The 20400-nt window shown below is 51.9% G+C and overlaps 1 protein-coding gene across 1 annotated transcript; it reads right to left on the bottom strand.

The window, feature by feature from the left end:
* Window positions 1–9013: 9013 nt before the first annotated feature.
* ZP1 (zona pellucida glycoprotein 1) lies at window positions 9014–16324 on the bottom strand (the record flags this gene model as incomplete). Its single annotated transcript, XM_082660119.1, is given in 22 exon segments — window positions 9014–9168; window positions 9432–9503; window positions 9506–9532; window positions 9642–9723; window positions 11606–11697; window positions 11700–11775; window positions 11778–11797; window positions 11800–11825; window positions 11885–12061; window positions 12159–12227; window positions 12229–12356; window positions 13503–13601; window positions 13905–14018; window positions 14091–14278; window positions 14758–14811; window positions 14814–14880; window positions 15067–15128; window positions 15309–15357; window positions 15563–15601; window positions 15603–15634; window positions 15637–15684; window positions 16264–16324. Coding segments are annotated over 22 exon segments (1737 nt in total).
* Between the last annotated feature and the right edge of the window lie 4076 nt (window positions 16325–20400).

Here is a 20400-nt window from a genome sequence, read left to right as displayed (position 1 = left end):
CGGGACATACGGACAGAGGTTCTTGGGGGACCTGTGGGTTGGAAAGGGCACCGTGGTCTCCCTTAGATTGTGTGAAGCGTGTGTTGTATCCATGCAAATGTGCACTGGGGGCGGGGCTTAGAGTATATCTCAGAGGGACTACAGTCCCACCCCCACCCCAGTCAGTTCCAGACCACTGCCCTAGAAGGACTGGCATGTGGATCATAAGGCTCTGAAGTGCTTCCATCTCTCCTGCCCTCTTTCCACTCTCACGGGCAGAAGGGCTGTGTGCCAGACACTCTACATACGTTTTCTCATTTCATGCTTGCAACAACCTTGCCTTTAGCTGTCCAGCAACTGGGCAGCTTCCTGCACCCGCACGGGGCTTCATGTCCCTTTGCAGTCCAGGGTGGGAGATAGGCTCTGGGACTCTGGGGACAGACTCTGGGTTTTGAATCCCAGCTCTGGCGCGTAGTAGTGAGGGGCCTCGGTCAGATTATTTAACTCCCGTCTGTTCAGTGCCTTCATCTGGAAGACGGGGATAGTGCACTTATTAGGGACGTTTGTAAGGCTTAAGCAGGTTAGTGTGTGAGCAGTGCTTAGGGCAGTGATGGGCGTGATGAATGCCGTACACATTCTAACGGCTGCTGCTGCTACTTTTACTTCTACCACTACACTGGTTGCTCTCCCCAGGGTCCCTGCCCTGCCAGGCGAGTGCCCTCACTCAATCCGGGTTCGTGCCTCTGGCATAGTTCTAACCACGTTACCTTGGAGGTGTTTATGCATTTGTCTCTCATAACTAGGTTTTACTCTCCCGAGGGCAGGACCGTGTACTCATTGCTGGCATTCAATTCACCGCTGCTGAGGGGCAGACAGATTCAAACCTGGGGCTCAGACCGAAGCCCAGGCTCTGTCTCTCCGCAGAAACAAAAGGCGGCGGCGGGGAGGGGTGGGGGGGGAATGGATGACAGACTTCGTTATTTCAGCCAGGATGGAATGGAGAGCTGTCGTCCCTGCCACGTCTCCCCAGATCTCAGCTCAGCTGTCTTGCAGGTGAACCTTTTGGAAGTAGGGCTCCGTTGGTAGATTCTAAAGGGCTCACCTATTCCAGACCCTTATTAGGCTCATGAAGTTTTGTAATTAATACTTATTGCATCCTACATGAGCTTGACCCCTTTGACGATCCATTCCTGGATCGTTCATGCCTGAGGACCCAGTCCCCAGACCCACCCTTGTCCCGTCCACTGTTGAAGCTTGCTTGGCCTTGGAGCACTGACCAAGGCGGCCACCTGGGGGCACTGTAGTTACACTAGTCTCCCCAGTAACACTGGCCCCAGGACTGAGCTGTCAGCACCACGGCTGGGCCCTGTTTTCCCCATTCCACAGACTGGAAACCATAAGTAGTAGAGCTGGGATTTTAAGCTGTCTGGCTACAGAGACTGCTCCATCATCAGCTGAGACAGGAGCGGGCAGCTCCACGGTGTTCCAGGATGTAGTGCTATGGTTAGGCGTGGGCTCTGGAGTCAGAAGCCAGGTTTGAATCCCAGAGCTGCAGCTCTCTATGACTTGTGTGTTTGTGTCTCAGTTTCTGCACCTGTAAAACTGAGTTAATGTTGCCTACTGCACAGGACTGTTGCGTGCAGAGAGCATGGGAAGCACTCCATAGCTGGGTGCTTTTTCCCTGCTCCTGTCTGCGTTGGCATCCACTGACATTGCTGGGGTCCCGGTGGCCCTTGACCCTCCACACCTGCATTATAAAGGTGAGGGCTGACATGGCCGCCTTCCTTCATAAATCTTAGTTTATAAGGCTCTGATAACACGAAGTGGAACGTGATTAGGCAGGGAGGTGAGAGCACACAGGTGATACAACCGTGGGGCTGTAGAGTTCTCATAGAGGTGCCAATGCAGAGGGTGGGGTGCAGCTGTTATGAAAGGTAAATCTGGGGAGAGGCGACATAGGCACATTTTGGAGAAGTAAAAATTCACTAGGTGGACCCAGGGTAGGGGTGGCTTGTGGAAGGAGAGGCTCTGGCAGACCCACTGCCTTGCTGAAGTGAGGAGGGAGGAGAGAGCCAGAAGGGGAAGACAGGCAGCGTGGAGGGTGGAGGGCAGGAATGGTGGAATAACGCCCAGCAGGTCGTCGTAAGGCAGGTTGGGAGGTGGCTGGTTTCAAACCAGCAGCGTGAAGTCTAAGATCTCATCTGAAGTTTTTCAGAATTTGGAACAGGTCTTTAACCAACATTTTAGAAGTTTTTTTGTTTTTTATTTTGATACATTCATTCAGAAGTGTCTAAAATATATCTTTTCAGCTTAAAGGATAATAAACACTCTTGTATCCACCACTCAGCTTAAGAAAGACAGCATTGGGGGCCCTCTGTGTGCCCTTCCAGGAATGCATCCCTCTTTCTCCCCCCCGCAGAGGAAACTGCTACCCTGAAATAGGGGTTGATTATTCCTTTGCTTCTATAATTTTGTCACTATATATTTTTCTTCCTTTTTTTCTTTTTTTTTTTTTTTTTTTTTTTGCGGTACGCGGGACTCTCACTGCTGTGACCTCTCCCGTTGCGGAGCACAGGCTCCGGACGCGCAGGCTCAGCGGCCATGGCTCACGGGCCCAGCCGCTCTGCGGCATGTGGGATCTTCCCGGACCGGGGCACGAACCCGTGTCCCCTGCATCGGCAGGCGGACTCTCATCTGCTGCGCCACTAGGGAAGCCCACTATATATTCTTCTTCCTTTTTTTTTTTCTTTTTATCTTTGAACTTTGTATAAATGAAATCATTCAGCTTGCTTTCTTTGACTTCATTTGCTCAGCATTGTTCATAAGACTTAGCTGTATTGATACACATAGCTGTAGTTCTTCACTATCGTGCCAACAAAGGCAAATGGCCAAGCAGACCTCCCCCTAGGTTGCTGGGACAGCACTCACCAGAGACGGGGGGCAGCCGTACAGATGTGCAGGTCCCACATGCGCATTCATCCTGGGCAGGGCGCTCTGGGGGGCGATTCCCACCATCGGGCTAAGGTGCTTTTGAGCTGCCCGATTGGGAAGCACAGCTTCTCCTTTGTTGTCCTCAGGGGAAGGGAGACAGTAACAGGATGATGTAGCAGAACCTTGCTTCAGGCCCTAACCTGCCAGCTCCATGTTTTGTGGTGGGTGGGTGTTTGTACCAGCTCTATCCCTTGACGTGATCCTGGGTCTAGGGTCCAAAGGATGCCGTTGCAGCTGTTTGATGTGGCTCGTGGGCAGCAGGACTCACTGCATTGCATTCACGGTTGGAGAAGCACCAGCCCCTCCTCTGACATAACTCAGGGGCTGGGGTCCAAGCTTTGGAACTGATCAGCGCCTTAGGCACTTGGCAGTCAGTGGCTGGATCCCATGGAGCCTTATAAGAGGGATAAACTTGGACAGGTTAACCCTTACTTCTCGTTCACTGTAGAATCCCATTATAGGAATACCCCGCACTGCACTTATATGTCCTATTGTTGGTAATGGATATATGGGTTTCCAATTTTTTTGCGATTATAAACAGTGTTTCTGTGAACATTCTGGTACAAGGGTTTTTCCTAGGATATTAACCTAGGAGAGGATTTATTATATAGATCATATTATAGGTAATGACAAACTTTTTAAAAATGTATTTTATTCAAGTATTGATTTCCAATGTGTTCATTTCTGCTGTACAGCAAAGTAATTCAGTTATACATAGATATTCTTTTTCATATTCTTTTCCGTTATGGTTTATTATAGGATATTGAATAGAGCTCCCTGTGCTATACAGTAGGACCTTGTTGTTTATCCATCCTGTATATAATAGTTTGCATCTGCTAATCCCAAACTCCCAGTCCATCCCTTCCCCACCCTCCCTCCCTCTTGGCAACCACAAGTCTGTTTTCTAATGACAAATTATTTTTCAACATGGTTGTACCAGTTTACACTCTGATTAGCCATGGATGAGTGTACCTGTCTCCATACCCTTGCCAACCCTTAATATTTTCTGATTTTTAAATTTTTCCTCATCTGGGGGGTATATTATAGTATCTTGAAGTTTATTTTCACATCCACGATTACTAATAAGGTTGAGCATCTTTTTATCCACTTACAGGCCATTTGAGTTTATCTTTTGCGAAAGCCCTGTTTGTGCCTTTGCCTATGTTCCTATTTGGGTTGTCTTTTTCCTTTTGATTTGTGGCCATTTTAAAATGCGTATACAGTTTGGATAGTAATCCCTTATTGTGTTGCAGCTATCTTCCCAGTCGGAGCCTTGTCTTTTCGCTCTTTTTTTTTTTTTTTCGGTACGTGGGCCTCTCACTGTTGCGGCCTCTCCCGTTGCGGAGCACAGGCTCCGGACGCGCAGGCTCAGCGGCCATGGCTCACAGGCCTAGCCGCTCCGCGGCATGTGGGATCCTCCCGGACCGGGGCATGAACCCGTGTCCCCTGCATCGGCAGGCGGACTCTTAACCACTGCGCCACCAGGGAAGCCCCTTTTCACTCTTTTTTATGGTGTCTTATGATTTGGGGTTTGTGAAATGCTCATTTTATCTGTGACTTTGAGAATTCTTTGAGACTTTGGCTGAAATCGTGTCTTCTTTTTTCAGTCAGGGTTTGCATTTGCTTCTGCTTGAGCCCAGACCACTTTAATTCTTACCCTGGGATCACTTTAAATTAAATTCAGCCCTTGAGGTTTTCTCCAAACTGAACTTTCAAGAGTCCTCACGCCTGCCCTAGACTAAGAATCTGGACCAGAGAAGAGGGAATTGTACTCTTAATCCTCAGGGTAGATTTTTTTTTTTCATCCATCCAGCACCATAGTCAAGATAGGCAAGATCCCTTGCTGCCCGCTTCCATGCAGTGGTTTATTTCTCCTTCACTCTGGCCTGAAGATGAAACCCCCTGAGTCCCAGCTTGGACAGAGGCCTACACTAGGCTCCCCATCTCTGGCAGCCTCTGGGCTGATCTGCAGTTCCCTGTGCTCATCAAAGCAGAATGTCAAGACCTCCAGGCTTCTGCAGAAATCCCAGAATAGAAGCTGGGCTCACTTCCCAGAGTTTTTGTCTTTACTTTATTTTTGGCCTCTGTGCATGCCTTTTTTTTTTTTTTTAATATTAGCTCAGCAATGTTTTAAACATGTTTTTAAAAACACACACAAATAATCTGGGATTTTAGTTGTTTGCTTCTGAAAGTTGACCTGGGTATCTGGTCTTCCTACTGCTGGAACAGAGTGTACTTTTTCTTTTTTAAATTTATTTTATTTATATTTAATTTTAGCTGCGTTGGGTCTTCGTTGCTGCGTGCAGTCTTCGTTGCTGCGTGCAGGCTTTCTCTAGTTGCAGCGAGCGGGGGCTACTCTTCATTGTGGTATGCGGGCTTCTCATTGCCGTGGCCTCTCTTGTTGTAGAGCACGGGCTCTAGGCGCACGGGCTTCAGTAGTTGTGGTGCATGGGCTCACTAGTTGTGGCTCACAGGCTGTAGAGCGCAGGCTCCGTAGTTGTGGCGCACAGGCTTAGTTGCTCCGCGGCATGTGGGATCTTCCCGGACCAGGGCTCGAACCCAGGTCCCCTGCACTGGCAGGCGGATTCTTAACCACTGATCCACCAGGGAAGCCCCAGAGTGGCACTTTTATGTAAAACACCCTTACAGAAATGTCTGGGCATGGAGTCACACTTTACAGAGTTGAATTTTGCTTAAGTTGAAGAAACAGGCTGTGAAGTATTCTCCTTTTTATTTAAGGCAAAGCGCCATGATCTCAGTGTAAAGATGAGGGAGCCAGGGGTAGATGGAGAGGGAGGAGATCCCCCTTGAGTATCCCCTAGCTGCAGTCACGGCCCCTGTCCCTGTCCCCAAAAGGCAGGAAGAGAGAAAACCTGACAGGCGCCGAGCAGCTCTGCTTCCTGCCACAAGTCAGCAAAAGTGGTTTGTTAATTATCCCCATCAAGTCTGACTCAACTGTTCTCAAGGCTCAGCTGCCTTCTTATACCAGGAGGTGGTTTCAGGTGAGGGAAGAAGTTTTAAATTGGGCAAATTTGGACTGGATTTTGATATCCAGGAAAGTCAAAACTTAGATTGCTTCCCTCCAGGGAAAGCACAGGGAGCTTAGTGCTGCAAGGACCTTCATTGTTCACATACTTTGTACATTTGTTTCTGTAAACAGGACCCTTTGACGTGGAAGTGTTGACAGAAATCTATGTACAATGGAAATAGCGTTTGCCGAAGTTACCTATCAAAATCATGAGCCTGTATACATGCAACAGCAGGAGAAAAACACCTGCATTAACTTTTTACAAAAAGTTAATGGATACTTTTATGAGCATATAGGGTAGGGAAGGTCTTTGCTACATTTAAAGATAAAAATAGGACGGAAATAATATTCATCATTACACAATCCTTTCAAACAGCAGGATGGAAGGACCCCATGAAGAAAAACCAATGGCCAGGGCTTCCCTGGTGGCGCAGTGGTTGGGAGTCTGCCTGCCGATGCGGGGTACACGGGTTCGTGCCCCGGTCCAGGAAGATCCCACATGCCGCGGAGCGGCTGCGCCCAGTGAGCTATGGCCGCTGAGCCTGCGCGTCCGGAGCCTGTTGCCCCGCGGCAGGAGAGGCCACAGCAGTGAGAGGCCCGAGTACCGCAAAAAAAAAAAAAAAAAAAAAAAAAAAAAAAACACCAATGGCCAAGTCAGTGGGAAACTTGAAACATGAGGATATCCACCCCTTGACGTGTGAAAGCTCTTTACAGACAAGGAAACAAACTCAGGAGAATAGATAAGAGACACAAAGAGGCAATTTATAAGATATAAGCGGCTATAAAGATGCTTGGCGTCTAATCAAAGAGGTCCATGTTAAATCAGCAATGCTGTTTACCCAATGATGCTCCGATAGGCAAAGCCGTAGAACGGCTACTGACCTGTGGTGGTAAGAGTGTGGGGAACAGGCACCCGTACGTTCCCAGAGCCCTGCGGTCAAGAGGGGCGTAGCTTTCAACCCAGCAGTTCTAAGAATTTCTTCTGAGAAAATGGTATACGAAGAATTACACGCTTACATAATTGTATTCGAAGATCAGGAAGTTCCCTGGTGGTCTAGTGCGTAGGATTTGCTGCTTTCACTGCCGTGGCGCAGGTTCAATGCCTGGTCAGGGAACTAAGATCCTGCAAGCTATGTGGCCCGGTCAAAAAAATTTTTTTAATTGTTTTTAATAAAAAAACATTGTTTTTAAAAAAGGAGATCAAATATATAGTTCAACCATGATACGAAGGAGAATGCAGCTGTTACAAGTAATAGGTAAGGACACAAGATGTCTACCTTCGCATGAAAAAAAAAGTTAAAGAGAAAAGTTGATTACGTGATGTGATTCCCGTTGGCATCTATAGACTCATGCTTGGTTTAAACACAGCATCGATGCCGTTCCCAGAACCACCCTTCCGTGCTGTTTAAACGCTCACAATGAGCTCGTGCAATGAAGGCAATGGTAAGAAGAGTTGGCCCTGGATGGAACTGAATCCCTGACCCCTCAGAGCCTGTCAGCCTGGCTCCTCCAAATAACATCCAAGCTGAGAATCCTCACTTACTTCACACTAACCCCGAAAAGTATATCCCGTAGGCCCTGTACAAGCCAGGAGGTTGGACAGAACAAGTTATCCCTAGTCACAGATGGGGAAACAGTCCCAGCTAAGGGGAGTTCCTTAACTAACTTCCATAGCAGGTGTCTGGATCTTCCTGCCTAAGTGCTCTATTCTGCTAGAAGAGCCTAAGGCAGCTGCTTCCCCTAGCCCCTCCTCACCCTGAGCTATAAGCTTGTCCTCATATGGGGAAGAAAAAAAAAATTTAGGTAAGCATTAGTTTTGGGGCAGGAGGAGGAGAAATTCTGGTAGTTAATAGTACTCAGTAAATGTTGGCTGTTATGTACTATTCTAAGGATTCTTATCTATTAATTCATTTTATCCAACACCCCTATGGGGATAGGTATTATTCCCATGTTACAGATGAGGAAACCGAGGTCCAGAAGAGTTCAATAACTCAATATCACACAGCTAGTAAGAGGCAGAGCCAGGGTTATAATCAAATAGCCTGGCTTGTATTCGACCAGTATCCTGAAAACAGAAAAGATGGAGCTGGCCAGGGCTGGAGAGTGCCTGCATGGTGTCAAGGCCACGGGCCTGACTCAAGCACTGTGGTTCCCTTCACGCCACTTCTCTAACTCACGCCCTCCCAAAGGCCAGAGAGGTATCTGAAACCAAGTTTCACTTCCCCACCAGATTCTCCAGAAGCCAGCTGAACCCAGCCCATTCCGCCTAGGTTGGGTTACCTTTCCCACCCTAGAAGCTCTACATGGCAGCAAAGAGCTTTCCAGACCAACAAGTCAGAGATGAAGGTCCGTGTCATACACGAGCAGACGGTTGGCAGCACAGCCAGCACTGGTACTGACCTGTCTGCCACTATGGCATCAGGCAGCATCAGGGCCAACAGGCTGCCGTTCAGCCTGTGCCGACCATCCCCGTGTGGACCAGTCCCAGGGACCAAGTGAGTGGGAAGGGGGGCTGGTGAGGGGAGGAGTAGCCAGCGTCCTCTATGGGAGGCTGGGAGGCTCGAGGGGGCCTGGGAGGAGCTTGTTCAAGTCAAGGTTAGTTCTTTCGGCCCCGGGAGCTCTGGATTCCCTCATCCATGATGGCATGGTGGCATGCTTCGAGGACGCCCAGTCAGAACTCCTGTGGCTGTGAGAAGGTGACAAGCCCTCACAGGCCATTAGCCCCGCCAGGCTCCCGATTCCCAGCTACTGCTGTTCTCTGACTCTGCCGTGAGTTGACCTCCCCCTACCTTCTCGTCCTGCTTTCTCTGCCTGGAACGCTGCCTTTCCTTGCGGAGAGGCGAAGTCTCCTAAATTCAGTCCTGCAAGGCATTGGACGCTACCCAATAATAGAGGCCGCAATTCTGGAAGGACAGAGCTGCCTCTGAAGCGCAAGTGTCTAAGCTGAGAATAATTCTGTCTAGTCACCACAAGTAGCTTTTCCACACCTGCTTTCACTAGGCTTGAAACAAGGGTCTATTCAGCCTGTTCACCTTCTGTTGCCTTCCAGGAGCTTCTGGGCTTGGCCTGGTTCAGGTCCACAAAGACGCCAACCCCTCGGACCAGGGCAACAGCCAACAGCAAAAGAATTCCCCAGAGGCGAGGTCTTGGGTTGCAGCTCATGGTGGAACCTGCCAGACAAAAGGGATCTGAAGGATGGCAGGGCTGGGCAAGGGCCCCTCCAACTCTCTCCCCAAACCCCAGCCCTTGGGAATCACACTGGGCAGAGCTGAAGCTGCCCTTTTGCAGATGAGGTGGACCCTGGCTAGCTTCACTTAGTTCCCCAATGAATTCAGTTACACCATCTCCTGCCCTCACGATAGCCAGAGCTTCCCCATTTTGTCAGCGCACCCTGGAGGGCCAAGGCCTGAGGGGCCTGCCCACAGCCTCATACCTGCAGGCCCCAGCGTAGACTCCCACCTGTAGGAATCCTCAAAGCCCAGTGGCCCAGGAGAGCTCACCATGCTCTGGGCCTGGCAATGTCATTGTGGTGACCTGAGGCTCACTGCCATCCTGCTCCCCATGTGGCTCAGAAGCCAGGAACAGGCCTGCAGACATGAAAGAACAAAGAACCCCCCTATTTTGTCCTCCACCCTGGACTCACCTGCAGCCCCAGAGCTACATGTGGTTGAGTAAGTCTTTAGCCCTGAGGGGCAGCAGGCAGAGGTGCCGCAAAGGAAGTAAACCTGGCGGGATGAGGATAAGATCAAGGCATGGGGCTGGCTTAGAGCCCTGGGCACGAAGCACTGAGGCAGGGACATGGCGTCTGGAACCCAGCCAGGTCCACACTGCTGCCGGCCAGGCAGGAGGGAAGAGATCTGGGCATGCTGACCAGCCCAAGTCCCACGAGTTACAGTCATAGGTGCTGCTTCCCAACTTGGAATCTGTGCCTCCCTCGTTCTGGATGGCTCACGTCTGCAGTAGTGGACCCTGCGGGAGGGAACCGCTCTGCCGTGTAGAGCCCTGGCCCCGGCCTTCAGAGTCCCCCTGGGAGGGCCGACTTGCTCCCTTTGCCACCCGACAGATGGGGAGAGGGGATTCCGAGGACGTGGTGTTAACTGGGCAGCAGGAGAGCAGATGTCTGGCGCCCTCTCTTCCTGGCCCTCAATGACCAATGACTGGGGGGCAGGGTTGGGGGGGGCGGGTTACCATGGCTTCCAGAAACACAAAGCCACGGGCAGCTCCCAAAAGGTGTAGAAGCAGGGACTTCCCTGGTGGTCCAGTGGGTAAGACTCCACACTCCCAGTGCAGGGGGGCCGGGTTTGATCCCTGGTCGGGGAAATAGATCCTGCATGCATGCCGCAATGAAGAGCCTGCGTGCTGCAACTAAGACCTGGCGCAGCCAAAATAAATTAATTAATTAATTTTTTTAAAAAAAGGAGTAGAAGCAGGAGGAACTGACCTGAACCGGCACCCAGCAGCGTAACCAACAGGTACCCCTTCATCCAGCAGGCGGGGGTCTCTTGGCTCAGGAAGAGGCACGCAGCTGAGCTGGTTATTCAGCTACCCTCCCAGGTGCTAACCAGTGACATCTGTCTACATCTGATGGAATGTCATGCATCTATTTAAAATATATAGAGGGCTTCCCTGGTGGCACAGTGGTTGAGAATCTGCCTGCCAATTCAGGGGACACGGGTTCGAGCCCTGGTCTGGGAAGATCCCACTTGCTGCGGACCAACTGGGCCCGTGAGCCACAACTACTGACCCTGCGCATCTGGAGCCTGTGCTCCGCAACAAGAGAGGCCGCGATAGTGAGAGGCCCGCGCACCGCAATGAAGAGTGGACCCCGCTTGCCTCAACTAGAGAAAGCCCTCGCACAGAAACGAAGACCCAACACAGTCAAAAAATAAATATAAAAATAAATTAAAAAAAAAAAGACTGGGAAATATTTTTAAAATATATATAGAGAGAGAGATCTGTCTATATTAAGGTGAAAGATTTATATTGTTCAGTAGAACGACAGTTAAACAGTAGTGTGTGGCCTGTGGTGCCAGTTATAGAATATGTAGAAGATCCTAAATGTATCCATACTTACCTTCCGCAGAAGCTGAGTTATAAAAATTCAAAGCAGAGGGACTTCCCCGGTAGCGCAGTGGCTGAGAATCCGCCTGCCAGTGCAGGGGACATGGGTTCGAGCCCTGGTCCGGGAAGATCCCACATGCCGCGGAGCAACTAAGCCCGTGCACCACAACTGAGCCTGTGCTCTAGAGCCCGCGAGCCACAACTGCTGAGACTGCATACCACAACTACTGAAGCCCACGTGCCTAGAGCCCGAGCTCCGCAACAAGAGAAGCCACCGCAGTGAGAAGCCCGCACGCAGCAATGAAGAGCCAACGCGGCCAAAAGTAAAACTAATGAATTAAAATAAAATTCAAAGCAGAATTATGCTGAACACATCATTTCTAGAGTCTGGAGCACCATGCCCGGCTCAGGTTAGGGTTGATTGCCTTCACGATCCGGCATTTTCCTTTCTCCCTCTGGAGTGGTTTGCAGGTCGGGGCTCACTGCCCTGCACAGCACTCAGGAAGACCAAGCCCCGTCCGGGGACCTTTGTCCGCATTAGCTCGCAGGGGGCTGGAGGGATTCGGTGACGCGCTCATCCCCGCTTAGCAGACGGGGAGCAGGCAGGAGGAACACATGCTTCTGAGTGGTCCCCCGCGGGCCCTCCAGGAGCCAGCGTCCAGTGGGGCGAAGGTGGCAACGGTGAAGCACGGGTAGTGAGAGTGGAAGGGCAGAGCTACCCTTCCAAGGCCATCATTCAGGTCCTGAGCTGTCACCGAAAGGACACCTGGGGAGGAGAGAAGTCAAGGAGGGGGAGGGGAGGGGCAGATCCAGCACCACCGCCACTCACCTGACTGGATGGGCCACTGAGGATACTGGAAGGGGTTGGCGCTGGGAGCGGCCCAGTGCAGATGCAGCACCAAGACCAGCATGGGGTCTGTCCTCTGCAGGAGCCAGACCTCCATGGGGTCAGCCTCTTGAAGCAGCCCCACAATGGGGTGGTCCCCCTCCCTGTGGTAGGAACTAAAAGCCTTGTCTGCAGGGAGAGGGGCTCATGAACTTCGGTTGGCTGGATGTCTGGGAAGTGGGGGTGGGTAGAGAAAGCACAGGGACACCTTACCCTTTTCCCTTGTCGATCTGCAGCTGAAGCCTCAGGGGGCCGTACTGGGTCACAGTGACTGGATGGGGAAGGAAAGAGGGACGCCTGGAGGGGCAGGAAGTCACTGGCATTGAAGACACAGTGGATGTGAAGCCTGAAGTCCCAGGTGGAGAGGATGGAGGAGAGAAGACACAGAATCAGCGCATCCAGATTACTGTACTGTGTGGATGCGACATACGAGGCTTGGTCCGGGGGGGGAATGGATGCTACCTGCAATCACCTGGTTGATGTGCATCGTTGCCCGTCCTCTGCCCACCACGTCTTGTCTTCTCGGGACAGTTCGAGCCTGCTGTGCCAGGCCATCTTCTAGATGGAAAGGCTGGAGCCCCATGGGGCTGACAGATGCCCACCCTGTTCGGAAAGCTCTGTCATCTCACAGACCCGGGTTTGAATCTTATCAGCATTTACTGGCCGGTTAACCTAAGCCTCAATTTCTTCATTTGCACAGTGGCGCTGACCCCCTCCCTCCAAAGGCTGTGCTTAAGGATCAAGTGAGGTCACGAGATAGCGCGCTGGGGTCATCCTTGTCCTTGCAGTTGTGGCTGGTCTGCCACTGGGTCCCGTGCGCCTGGCTGGCCTGCGTGGCACTGCACACACCCGGTGGGGGTAGGGGCAGACCGGCACCCGGGGATGTTCTGTAAGAAGAGCTGACCCACCCTACCCCAGCTCCTGAGCGCTCGACCTTCACTTCTACTTGTGGCAGAGCCCTGGGTTCAGGCCTGGGCCGGTGCCCTTGGGGAGGACGTCCTACCAATGGAGACCAGGGCCTGGCACAAAGAAGGTGTCAGTACACACGAGTGGTTCCACCCTGACCGGAAGGCCTTTCCTCTGCAGGGCCCTCCAGCTCATTCCTGATGGCCTACAGCTGTTTCCCCTTACGCTTCCCTTCTGTGATGAATTCTGGCTAGCTCCCGTAGCTGTTAAATCCCGATGTCCAAAGCGTGACAGATTTGTCCCCGGTCCCCCTGGGAATACATAACATTTTAAAGGAAAAGACATTTGAATCCTGACGCCAGCAGCCTGCCCCAGCCCTCATGGCAGGAAGGGTGGGAAAAAAAGACATCTGGAAACCCACTCAGTGCCAAGCACAGAATTCCTACACCCCGTGGTTACCATATTAGTTCAGGCTGAGGTTGGCGCCTGGCGCCTGGGGTTCAGAGACAGGTGTGACAAGCTCAGATGTCCTCAGGGGTTACCCCCTGGCATCCTGGGTTCCTGGCTCGTTTTGCCACCTGAGTCAGCAGGTGCCGGTGGCCCCTTTCAGTGAGGGGTTCTCCCTCAGCTCCCCCCCACCCCACCCCGTACCCTCAGGGCTTCAGCCCCAGCCATCTCCTGCCTCATCTGCGGCTTTGTAACCTCCGAGATCAGGAGGTGGCGACGGTCAGGCACAGCCTTGGCTTCTTTCTGGGACCTGGAAGGGGACTTTTCAGCTTCTTGAGGCTTGGTTTCTCAGCTCAGTTCCTGGAGGGATAAAGGTGAGGGCTCTCGAGGACTCCGGCCCTCTCAGGCCCGGCTGTGGCTTCCACCTGCAAGGCGTGGGCAGGCCCGGTCTAATGCTCACATCAGCTCTGGTTGAGAGGCGTTGCCCCGGCCTGGGGGGCCGGTGGTGCTGGGAAGAGGTAAGTAGTCACCCGAGGTCACACCGTGGGTGATGGCAGAGCTTGGCCGTGACCCCAGATGGCTCCAAAGCCTGTGCTCCCTTCACACCCAAGCCCGCGGCCCAGCCTGTGTGAGGAAGGCGCCGTCCCACATGATGGAACCGTGTGGCCCCATCCAGATGCCGATGTGGGACACCAACTGGTTCTGCTGGATGCTGTCCACCTGTAGGAAGAGACAGCTGGGCGAGGCCCTCCCAGGGGGTGGTCATGGGCACCAGTGTGGCCCCCACTCTACCTGGACTGTGGTGTCACAGCAGGTGAGAGGGCCAGCCGTGGAGACCACGGAGGATCCCGCCTCCTGGTTGGGGAGCAGCTGGGGGGCGGTGCAGACCAGTTGGACATTGATTAGTGTCCTGCACACCAAGGCTGTTTCGCGGGACACCACCAGGACGAAGTGACTATTTCTGAAGCACTGGACAGTCACTGGGACGAAGGCAGATCAAAGAGGAGGGTCAGTGCCTTGGGGTTCAGGGTCCATCATAAACACGGTGTGGGGAGGGCCTGGGCGACCGTCAGCATTTGAGGGCTGACCTGGCTTCTCTCACTGCCCTTTCTTGCAGTGGTAACTCCAGCAAAGCCTTCACAGACCAGACTTTCTCATGCAGGCAACAGACAGGCAAACTACCCTCTAAAAGTAGGGTCACCATTTAATTTATCCTCCACGCTGGAATGTTCTAGATCTACGGGTAGGGGGACATGTAAAGACAGATTAACTGTTATCAGGCTGGGGCAGGTGGTCACCACGTCTAAAGATCTCTTCTGCGGTCCATTCTGGGGGCCAGGCTCTCCTGGGAACGGGGCGAGGAGCAGTTTCATCACTGGTGAGTGGGGTCGGGGAGGAAGCCCTCCTATTCCTTCAGCATTCAGGGGACAAGGGCCTTGCTTGGTTTGGAAAGTGGCACCTGTGTTGCCATAGTAACAGGGACCCTCTCTGGTGTTGTCATGACAGCAACCAGCTGACGGGCTTCCTTTGAACTTCTTCTCACTCTGCGGGAGATGTGCCTGGAGGCCACCTGGCACTGTTCCTGAGTCAGAGGGTACCTAGGGCTGGGGACAAGCGTGGTGAGGACATGAGAAGGAGCCATGTGGGCTGCAGACCTACAGAGAATGGAGGGCAGTGGCCTCGTAGAGCCCAGCAAAGGGCTGTCAGGTCCCCCGATCCTCAGGAAGTCTCCCGACAGAGTGTGCGCGCACGGAGGGCTCCTCCGTACCTCCGTAAGCTGGCTTGTCAGCGGCTCCCCACCGTGTTCCAAGGTGCCCCGCTGGGGTCGAGCTAGGGTGGGGTGGGTGGGTCCAGGGACCGTGAGGCAGGGGTTAAATGGGCTAAGCTGTCCTCTGGGGTAGGGCGGAGGGGATGCGGATGAGGGGCAGGAAGTGAGAATGTGGTGGGTGGTGCCAGGTGGGAGTCTGGAGTCCAGGTGTGATCAGGTTTGGGACAGATGATCAGAGTGACCACTGGGCTGCACAGCTTCCATGAACACCCTCAGGTGGGAGCGCCCATCCTACAGGAGAGAGGGCGACGGGAGCAGCATCCGGGCAGAGGAAGGATCAGTGCCCAGGACTTAGCCTTCCTCACCCACCAGCCCGCGGAGTGGCCTTGGCTTCTGATGTGTCCCTGGTCCTGGAGGGGCCTCTCTAGCCTGACACTGTGTTAGGGCAAGCTGGTTCCCAGCCGTGGGGTCTCCCCCAGAGCCGTGAGATCCCTACCTTCTCCAGCACATGGCAGTCTTTGTAACTGGCAGAAAAAGACCGCGGGCCCCTGGGGCTCGGCGGTCACCCGTGATGACAGATGGAGCAGCGGTTCACCTCAGACGGGTTCCCAAATTCATCTGGAATGGGGGGAGGGGAGACAGGGATGGAGGGAAGGAGTCACGGATGCTGAAGGGGGAAGCCAGAGGCCGTTGGACTCTGCTGAGAAGACTCCCCACTCAGGAGAACAAGTACCTCCTAGAGGTCTCCTGGGGGATTAAGGCCATTAATACCACCGTGGCTGTTACCAATAACAAACAACGAGAACAGACAATTAGATACTGTGGCCTCCTGGCTGGGATCCTAAAACAGAAAAAGACCTTAGGTGAAAGCTAAGGAAATGGACTTTAGTTGTAACAATGTGTCAACATTGGTTCATTAATTGTAATAAATGTACCATCCTAATGTGAGATGTTAATTACAGGGGGAGCTGTGTGGGGTATATGGGAACTCTCTGTGCTATCTTCTCAGGTTTTCTGTAAATCTGGGACAGTTCTAAGAAATAAAGTCTATTAACAACAACCAGCCTGGTTCACAGACAGGGGCGCTTCGCACGCGCCCAGCAGGGTCCCAAGCCTTGCTTGTATTAGCTCATCAGGGGCCGTCCTCCGAGGGAGGGGCTGGCCCCGTCCTCAGTCCTCATCTCCTGGAAGCCTTACCGCAGGGTCTGGAGGAGCCCAGCTCAGCCAGCGTTAGTCCCCACAGGTCGTTATAATTCATAGCAGCGGGGAGAGCACGTGGCCTGGTAGGTAGAGTCTGGTTCCAGTCCACCCCCCTGGTCACTTTCTGGCTGTGACCTGGGACACATCATTTTTCTGAGCTTCGGTTTCCCGTTTGTGGATTGGGGCTGATATTGCTTACCTCGCAGGGTGACGGGAGACTGAAAGAGACAAATACTGGGGGTGATAAGTCATTTGTGACAATGACTGAACACTTGGTAGCGATCAACTTTTACTGCGGTTAGCGCCGAGGTGGGGGAAGCTCCCTGCGTTAAGGGCCCTGGGAGCAGAGCAGGTGGAGCCTGCGAACCCAGAGGCAGGGCAGTTTCTGGAGGGAAGGCTGCCTGAGCAGAAGCAGAGGCGCCAGTGGGCACAGGGGGTGCCGTCGGGGGGAGCGGTATTGTGCCGAAGCGGAGGGGATTTGGGGGGGTGGGGAGGACAGGGCATAGAGAGGTGGGGAAACATCGGACTTAAGCTGGGCTGGGAAGGGGAGGAGATGTGGCTGGAGGGGGGCAGGGGCTGGTGAGGTGACCTTCCTGCGGGACGATGGGAGGTTTTCAACTTTTTTTTTTGAAATACTTCCATTCTTACTGAAAAGAAGTTCCATATATCCTTCACCCAGATTCCTCAAACGTTAACTGTTAACTTCTTTTTACATGTGTTTCAGTGCTCACCTTCTCTCTGATTGTATGTACGCGCGCACACACATACACACGCAATTTCTTCCATTATAGCATGAGAGAGCTGGTTGCAGACGCGACTGACTCTGAACACTGCTGTGTGTATTTCCTAAAAAACAAGCAACCACAGTTAAAAGATCAAAATCAGGGATTCAACATTGGTATGACACAACTGCCTAATCTATGAACCTTATTCAATTCACCTATTGTCCTCATGCTTTTACAGCAAAGGAGAAAGATTTTTTTCCCAGGCCAGGTCCAGTCCAAGGTCAGGGTCATGTTCCTTGGGCCTCTTCCAATCTGGGACAATCCCTCTGTCTGTGTCTCTCATAGCGTGAATACTTTTGAGGAGTACAGGCCAGTTATTTTGCAGCATGGCCCTCATTTGGGTTTGTCTCGTGTTTCCCCCTGCTTAGACGCAGTTTATGCATTTTTGGTGGTGTGGGTTGCTAGGGCCACCAAAACAAAATACCATAGACTTGGTGGCTGAAACAATAGAAATGTGTTTTCTCACAGTTCTGGAAGTTGCAAGTCCAAGATCACGGTGTCAGAAGTTCGGCTCCTTCTGAGGCTTCTCTGCCCTTGACTTGCAGGTGACCGCCTTCTCGCTAAGCCCTCACATGTGCGCATACACTCCTGGTGTCTCTTTATGGGTCCAAAATTCTTCTCCTTCTAAGGACACCAGTCTGATTGGATTAGGACCCACCCTGATGGCCCCATGTTAACTTCATCACTTCTTAAAGACCCCATCTCCAAATACAGTCACATTCTGAGGCACTGCGGATTAGGGCTTCAATATATGAATAGAGGCACAGTTCAACCCATAACAGGCAGCAACACCCCAGAGGTGATGTTGTGTCCTTCTAATTGCATTCAAACCAGAGGCTCATCGTACGGCTTGTCCTATTACTGCTGATAGATCTTTGATCACTGGGTGAGATGGGGCTGGCCAGGTTTCTCCACTCTACAGCTACCGTGTTTCTCTTTGGAAATAGAAAGTATATTCTGGGGAGATATTTTGAGACTACTTAATTATCCCGCCTCTCAGCAAACATTCACCCACTGGTGTGCTGGTTCTCCAATCCATCATTCCTTCTGGCAATACATTGCTTCGCATTCTGTTGTAACAGAGAGCTTTCCCTGATGGGGGGTTTTAGGTGCCAGGGAGAACACCAGACAGAGGAGTTGAGAGACCTGGATTCTATCCTGCATTCACCTCTCAGGAGCCAAGGGACCTTCCCCATCTGTAAAATAGGCATGGAATTAGATAATACTCAGAGAGGTGTTTTCTAACGGATCACGGACCTTACTCGTGAGGAAGGCGTCTCTCCCAAGTCCCTGGAAAGGCAGAGAAAGAGCAGGGGATCTTCCTCATGGCCAAGGGCAGAAGGATGCCTTCGAGAAAAGTGGTGCTGAGCTGTCCTGGAGAGAGAGGGCCCTGAGACCTTGGTCATGACTCTACATTCTCGCAAAGACTCACGGGCACCAGAGCTCATCTGCCCGATGCTGGGTGGCCTCAGCCTGCAGCGGCTTGAAGCAGGGTTTCAGTTCCCAGCCAGGGATTGAGGTCAGGTCACGGCAGTGAGAGCGCTGAATCCTAGTCACTAGACCACAAGGGACAAGTGGCCAGTTACAAAGCCCTGGCCCATCAGCTGTGTAGAGACGAATTTCCATATAGAGATGGAAAGTAGTGAAACAAGTAAAGTGTTTATTAGGAGGAAAAGGGTTACGTGTGGATAAACACACGGGCGGGCTGAGAGAGAGAGAGAGAGAGTCATGCCCTTGTGATAGTTTGAATCACTTATGTGGGGCATTCCTTCCCGGTTTCCTTTGGCCAATCATCTTGCTTTGCCTGGTTCTGAGGCTGTATTTAGTTTACCTCAGAGTCCTCCCACGTGTGCACACGCATCTCTTAGCCAAGATGGATTCTAGCGAAGAGAGCTGTAGGTAGGTTGACATCACTTACTATGAGATGATGCCCCCTCCCTTTTGACCTCTGAGGAGCCTTTCTGCACATGTAGAGTTGGGAAGGACTCCTTGACTTCAAGAATGAGGAATATTTGGTCTTTTATCTCTTCTCTGGGCACGGCTCAGCTATTCTTTTTTTTTTTTTTTTTGTGGTACGCAGGCCTCTCACTGCTGTGGCCTCTCCCGTTGCGGAGCACAGGCTCCAGACGCGCAGGCTCAACGGCCATGGCTCACGGGCCCAGCCACTCCGCGGCACGTGGGATCTTCCCGGACCGGGGCACGAACCCGCGTCCCCTGCATCGGCAGGCGGACTCTCAACCACTGCGCCACCAGGGCTATAGCTAAGGGCTATTCTTTCGCTCCTCATCTTGGAGTATCTGTCGCAGGCAACAGACTCTGGCTGCTCAGCCTGGGGCCCATCTATCTCCTGCCTCAAGCCTGAAGCTCCAATGCTCACCCACTAGAGACCTTGGGAAAGTCACCTACCGGCTTGGTGACTCCATTTCCTCATCTGTATAATGGGGCTAATAAGGGCACATAACTTGTAGGGTTGCTCTGAGGATTAAATAAATAACCCATGTAAAGCACTGAGAACAATCTGCATGTGGTAATCATTTGAACGTGATAGTGATGAGAACCACCATAATTTTTTATGGTTGAGGACAGAGGGTCAGATCAGGGTGACTTGACCTAGAACCTTGGCTTCCCTCTTGGCCTCTTTCTAAACCTCAGTTTGTTTATCTCTTTCTCACCTTTTTAAACTTAGTCCTTTTTATTTTTGAAAATTGGACTTGAGTTTCTGAATCTGTAAAGTGGGATTAAAAATAAGGTCAAGGGTCTGTCCTTGTGGCGCAGTGGTTAAGACTCCATGCTCCCAATGCAGGGGGCCCAGGTTTGTTCCCTGGTCAGGGAAATAGATCCCACATGCATGATGCAACTAAGTGTTTACATGCCACAACTAAGGAGCCCGCCTGCTGCAACTAAGACCTAGTGCAACGAAATAAATAAATAAATATTAAAAAAAAATAAGGTCAAAGTCACTGAGGTTCTGAGAATTCCATGTCAGTTCTCCACCCCATCTGTTTTTTTGTTTTTTGTTTATTTTTGGTTGCACCAGAAGGCTGTGGAAATCCCCAGAGGGATCACAGATCAAGCCCGTGCCCCCTGCAGTGGAAGTGCCGAGTCTTAACCACTGGACCATCAGGGAAGTTCTCACCCAATCTGTTCTGCTAATAAAAGCCAGGGATGGAGGGAGGGTGCCAGTGGAGGAAGGGGCCTTTCTAGGCTGGAAAGACAAGGCTGCCGGGGAATGAGATACTGTGATTTATGATAAGAAATATATATTTGGTTTTTGTCCCCATCCTGGCAGAGCTCCTAAACACACTTGGAATTTCCTGGGAGGAGAGCAAAACAAAGGTGTCTTTTGTTA

This window comes from Grampus griseus (genome assembly GCF_964374135.1).
Source record: "Grampus griseus genome assembly, chromosome: 8".
NCBI classification, from domain to species: domain Eukaryota; kingdom Metazoa; phylum Chordata; class Mammalia; order Artiodactyla; family Delphinidae; genus Grampus; species Grampus griseus.
This window is presented reverse-complemented; position numbering and strand designations above follow the sequence as displayed.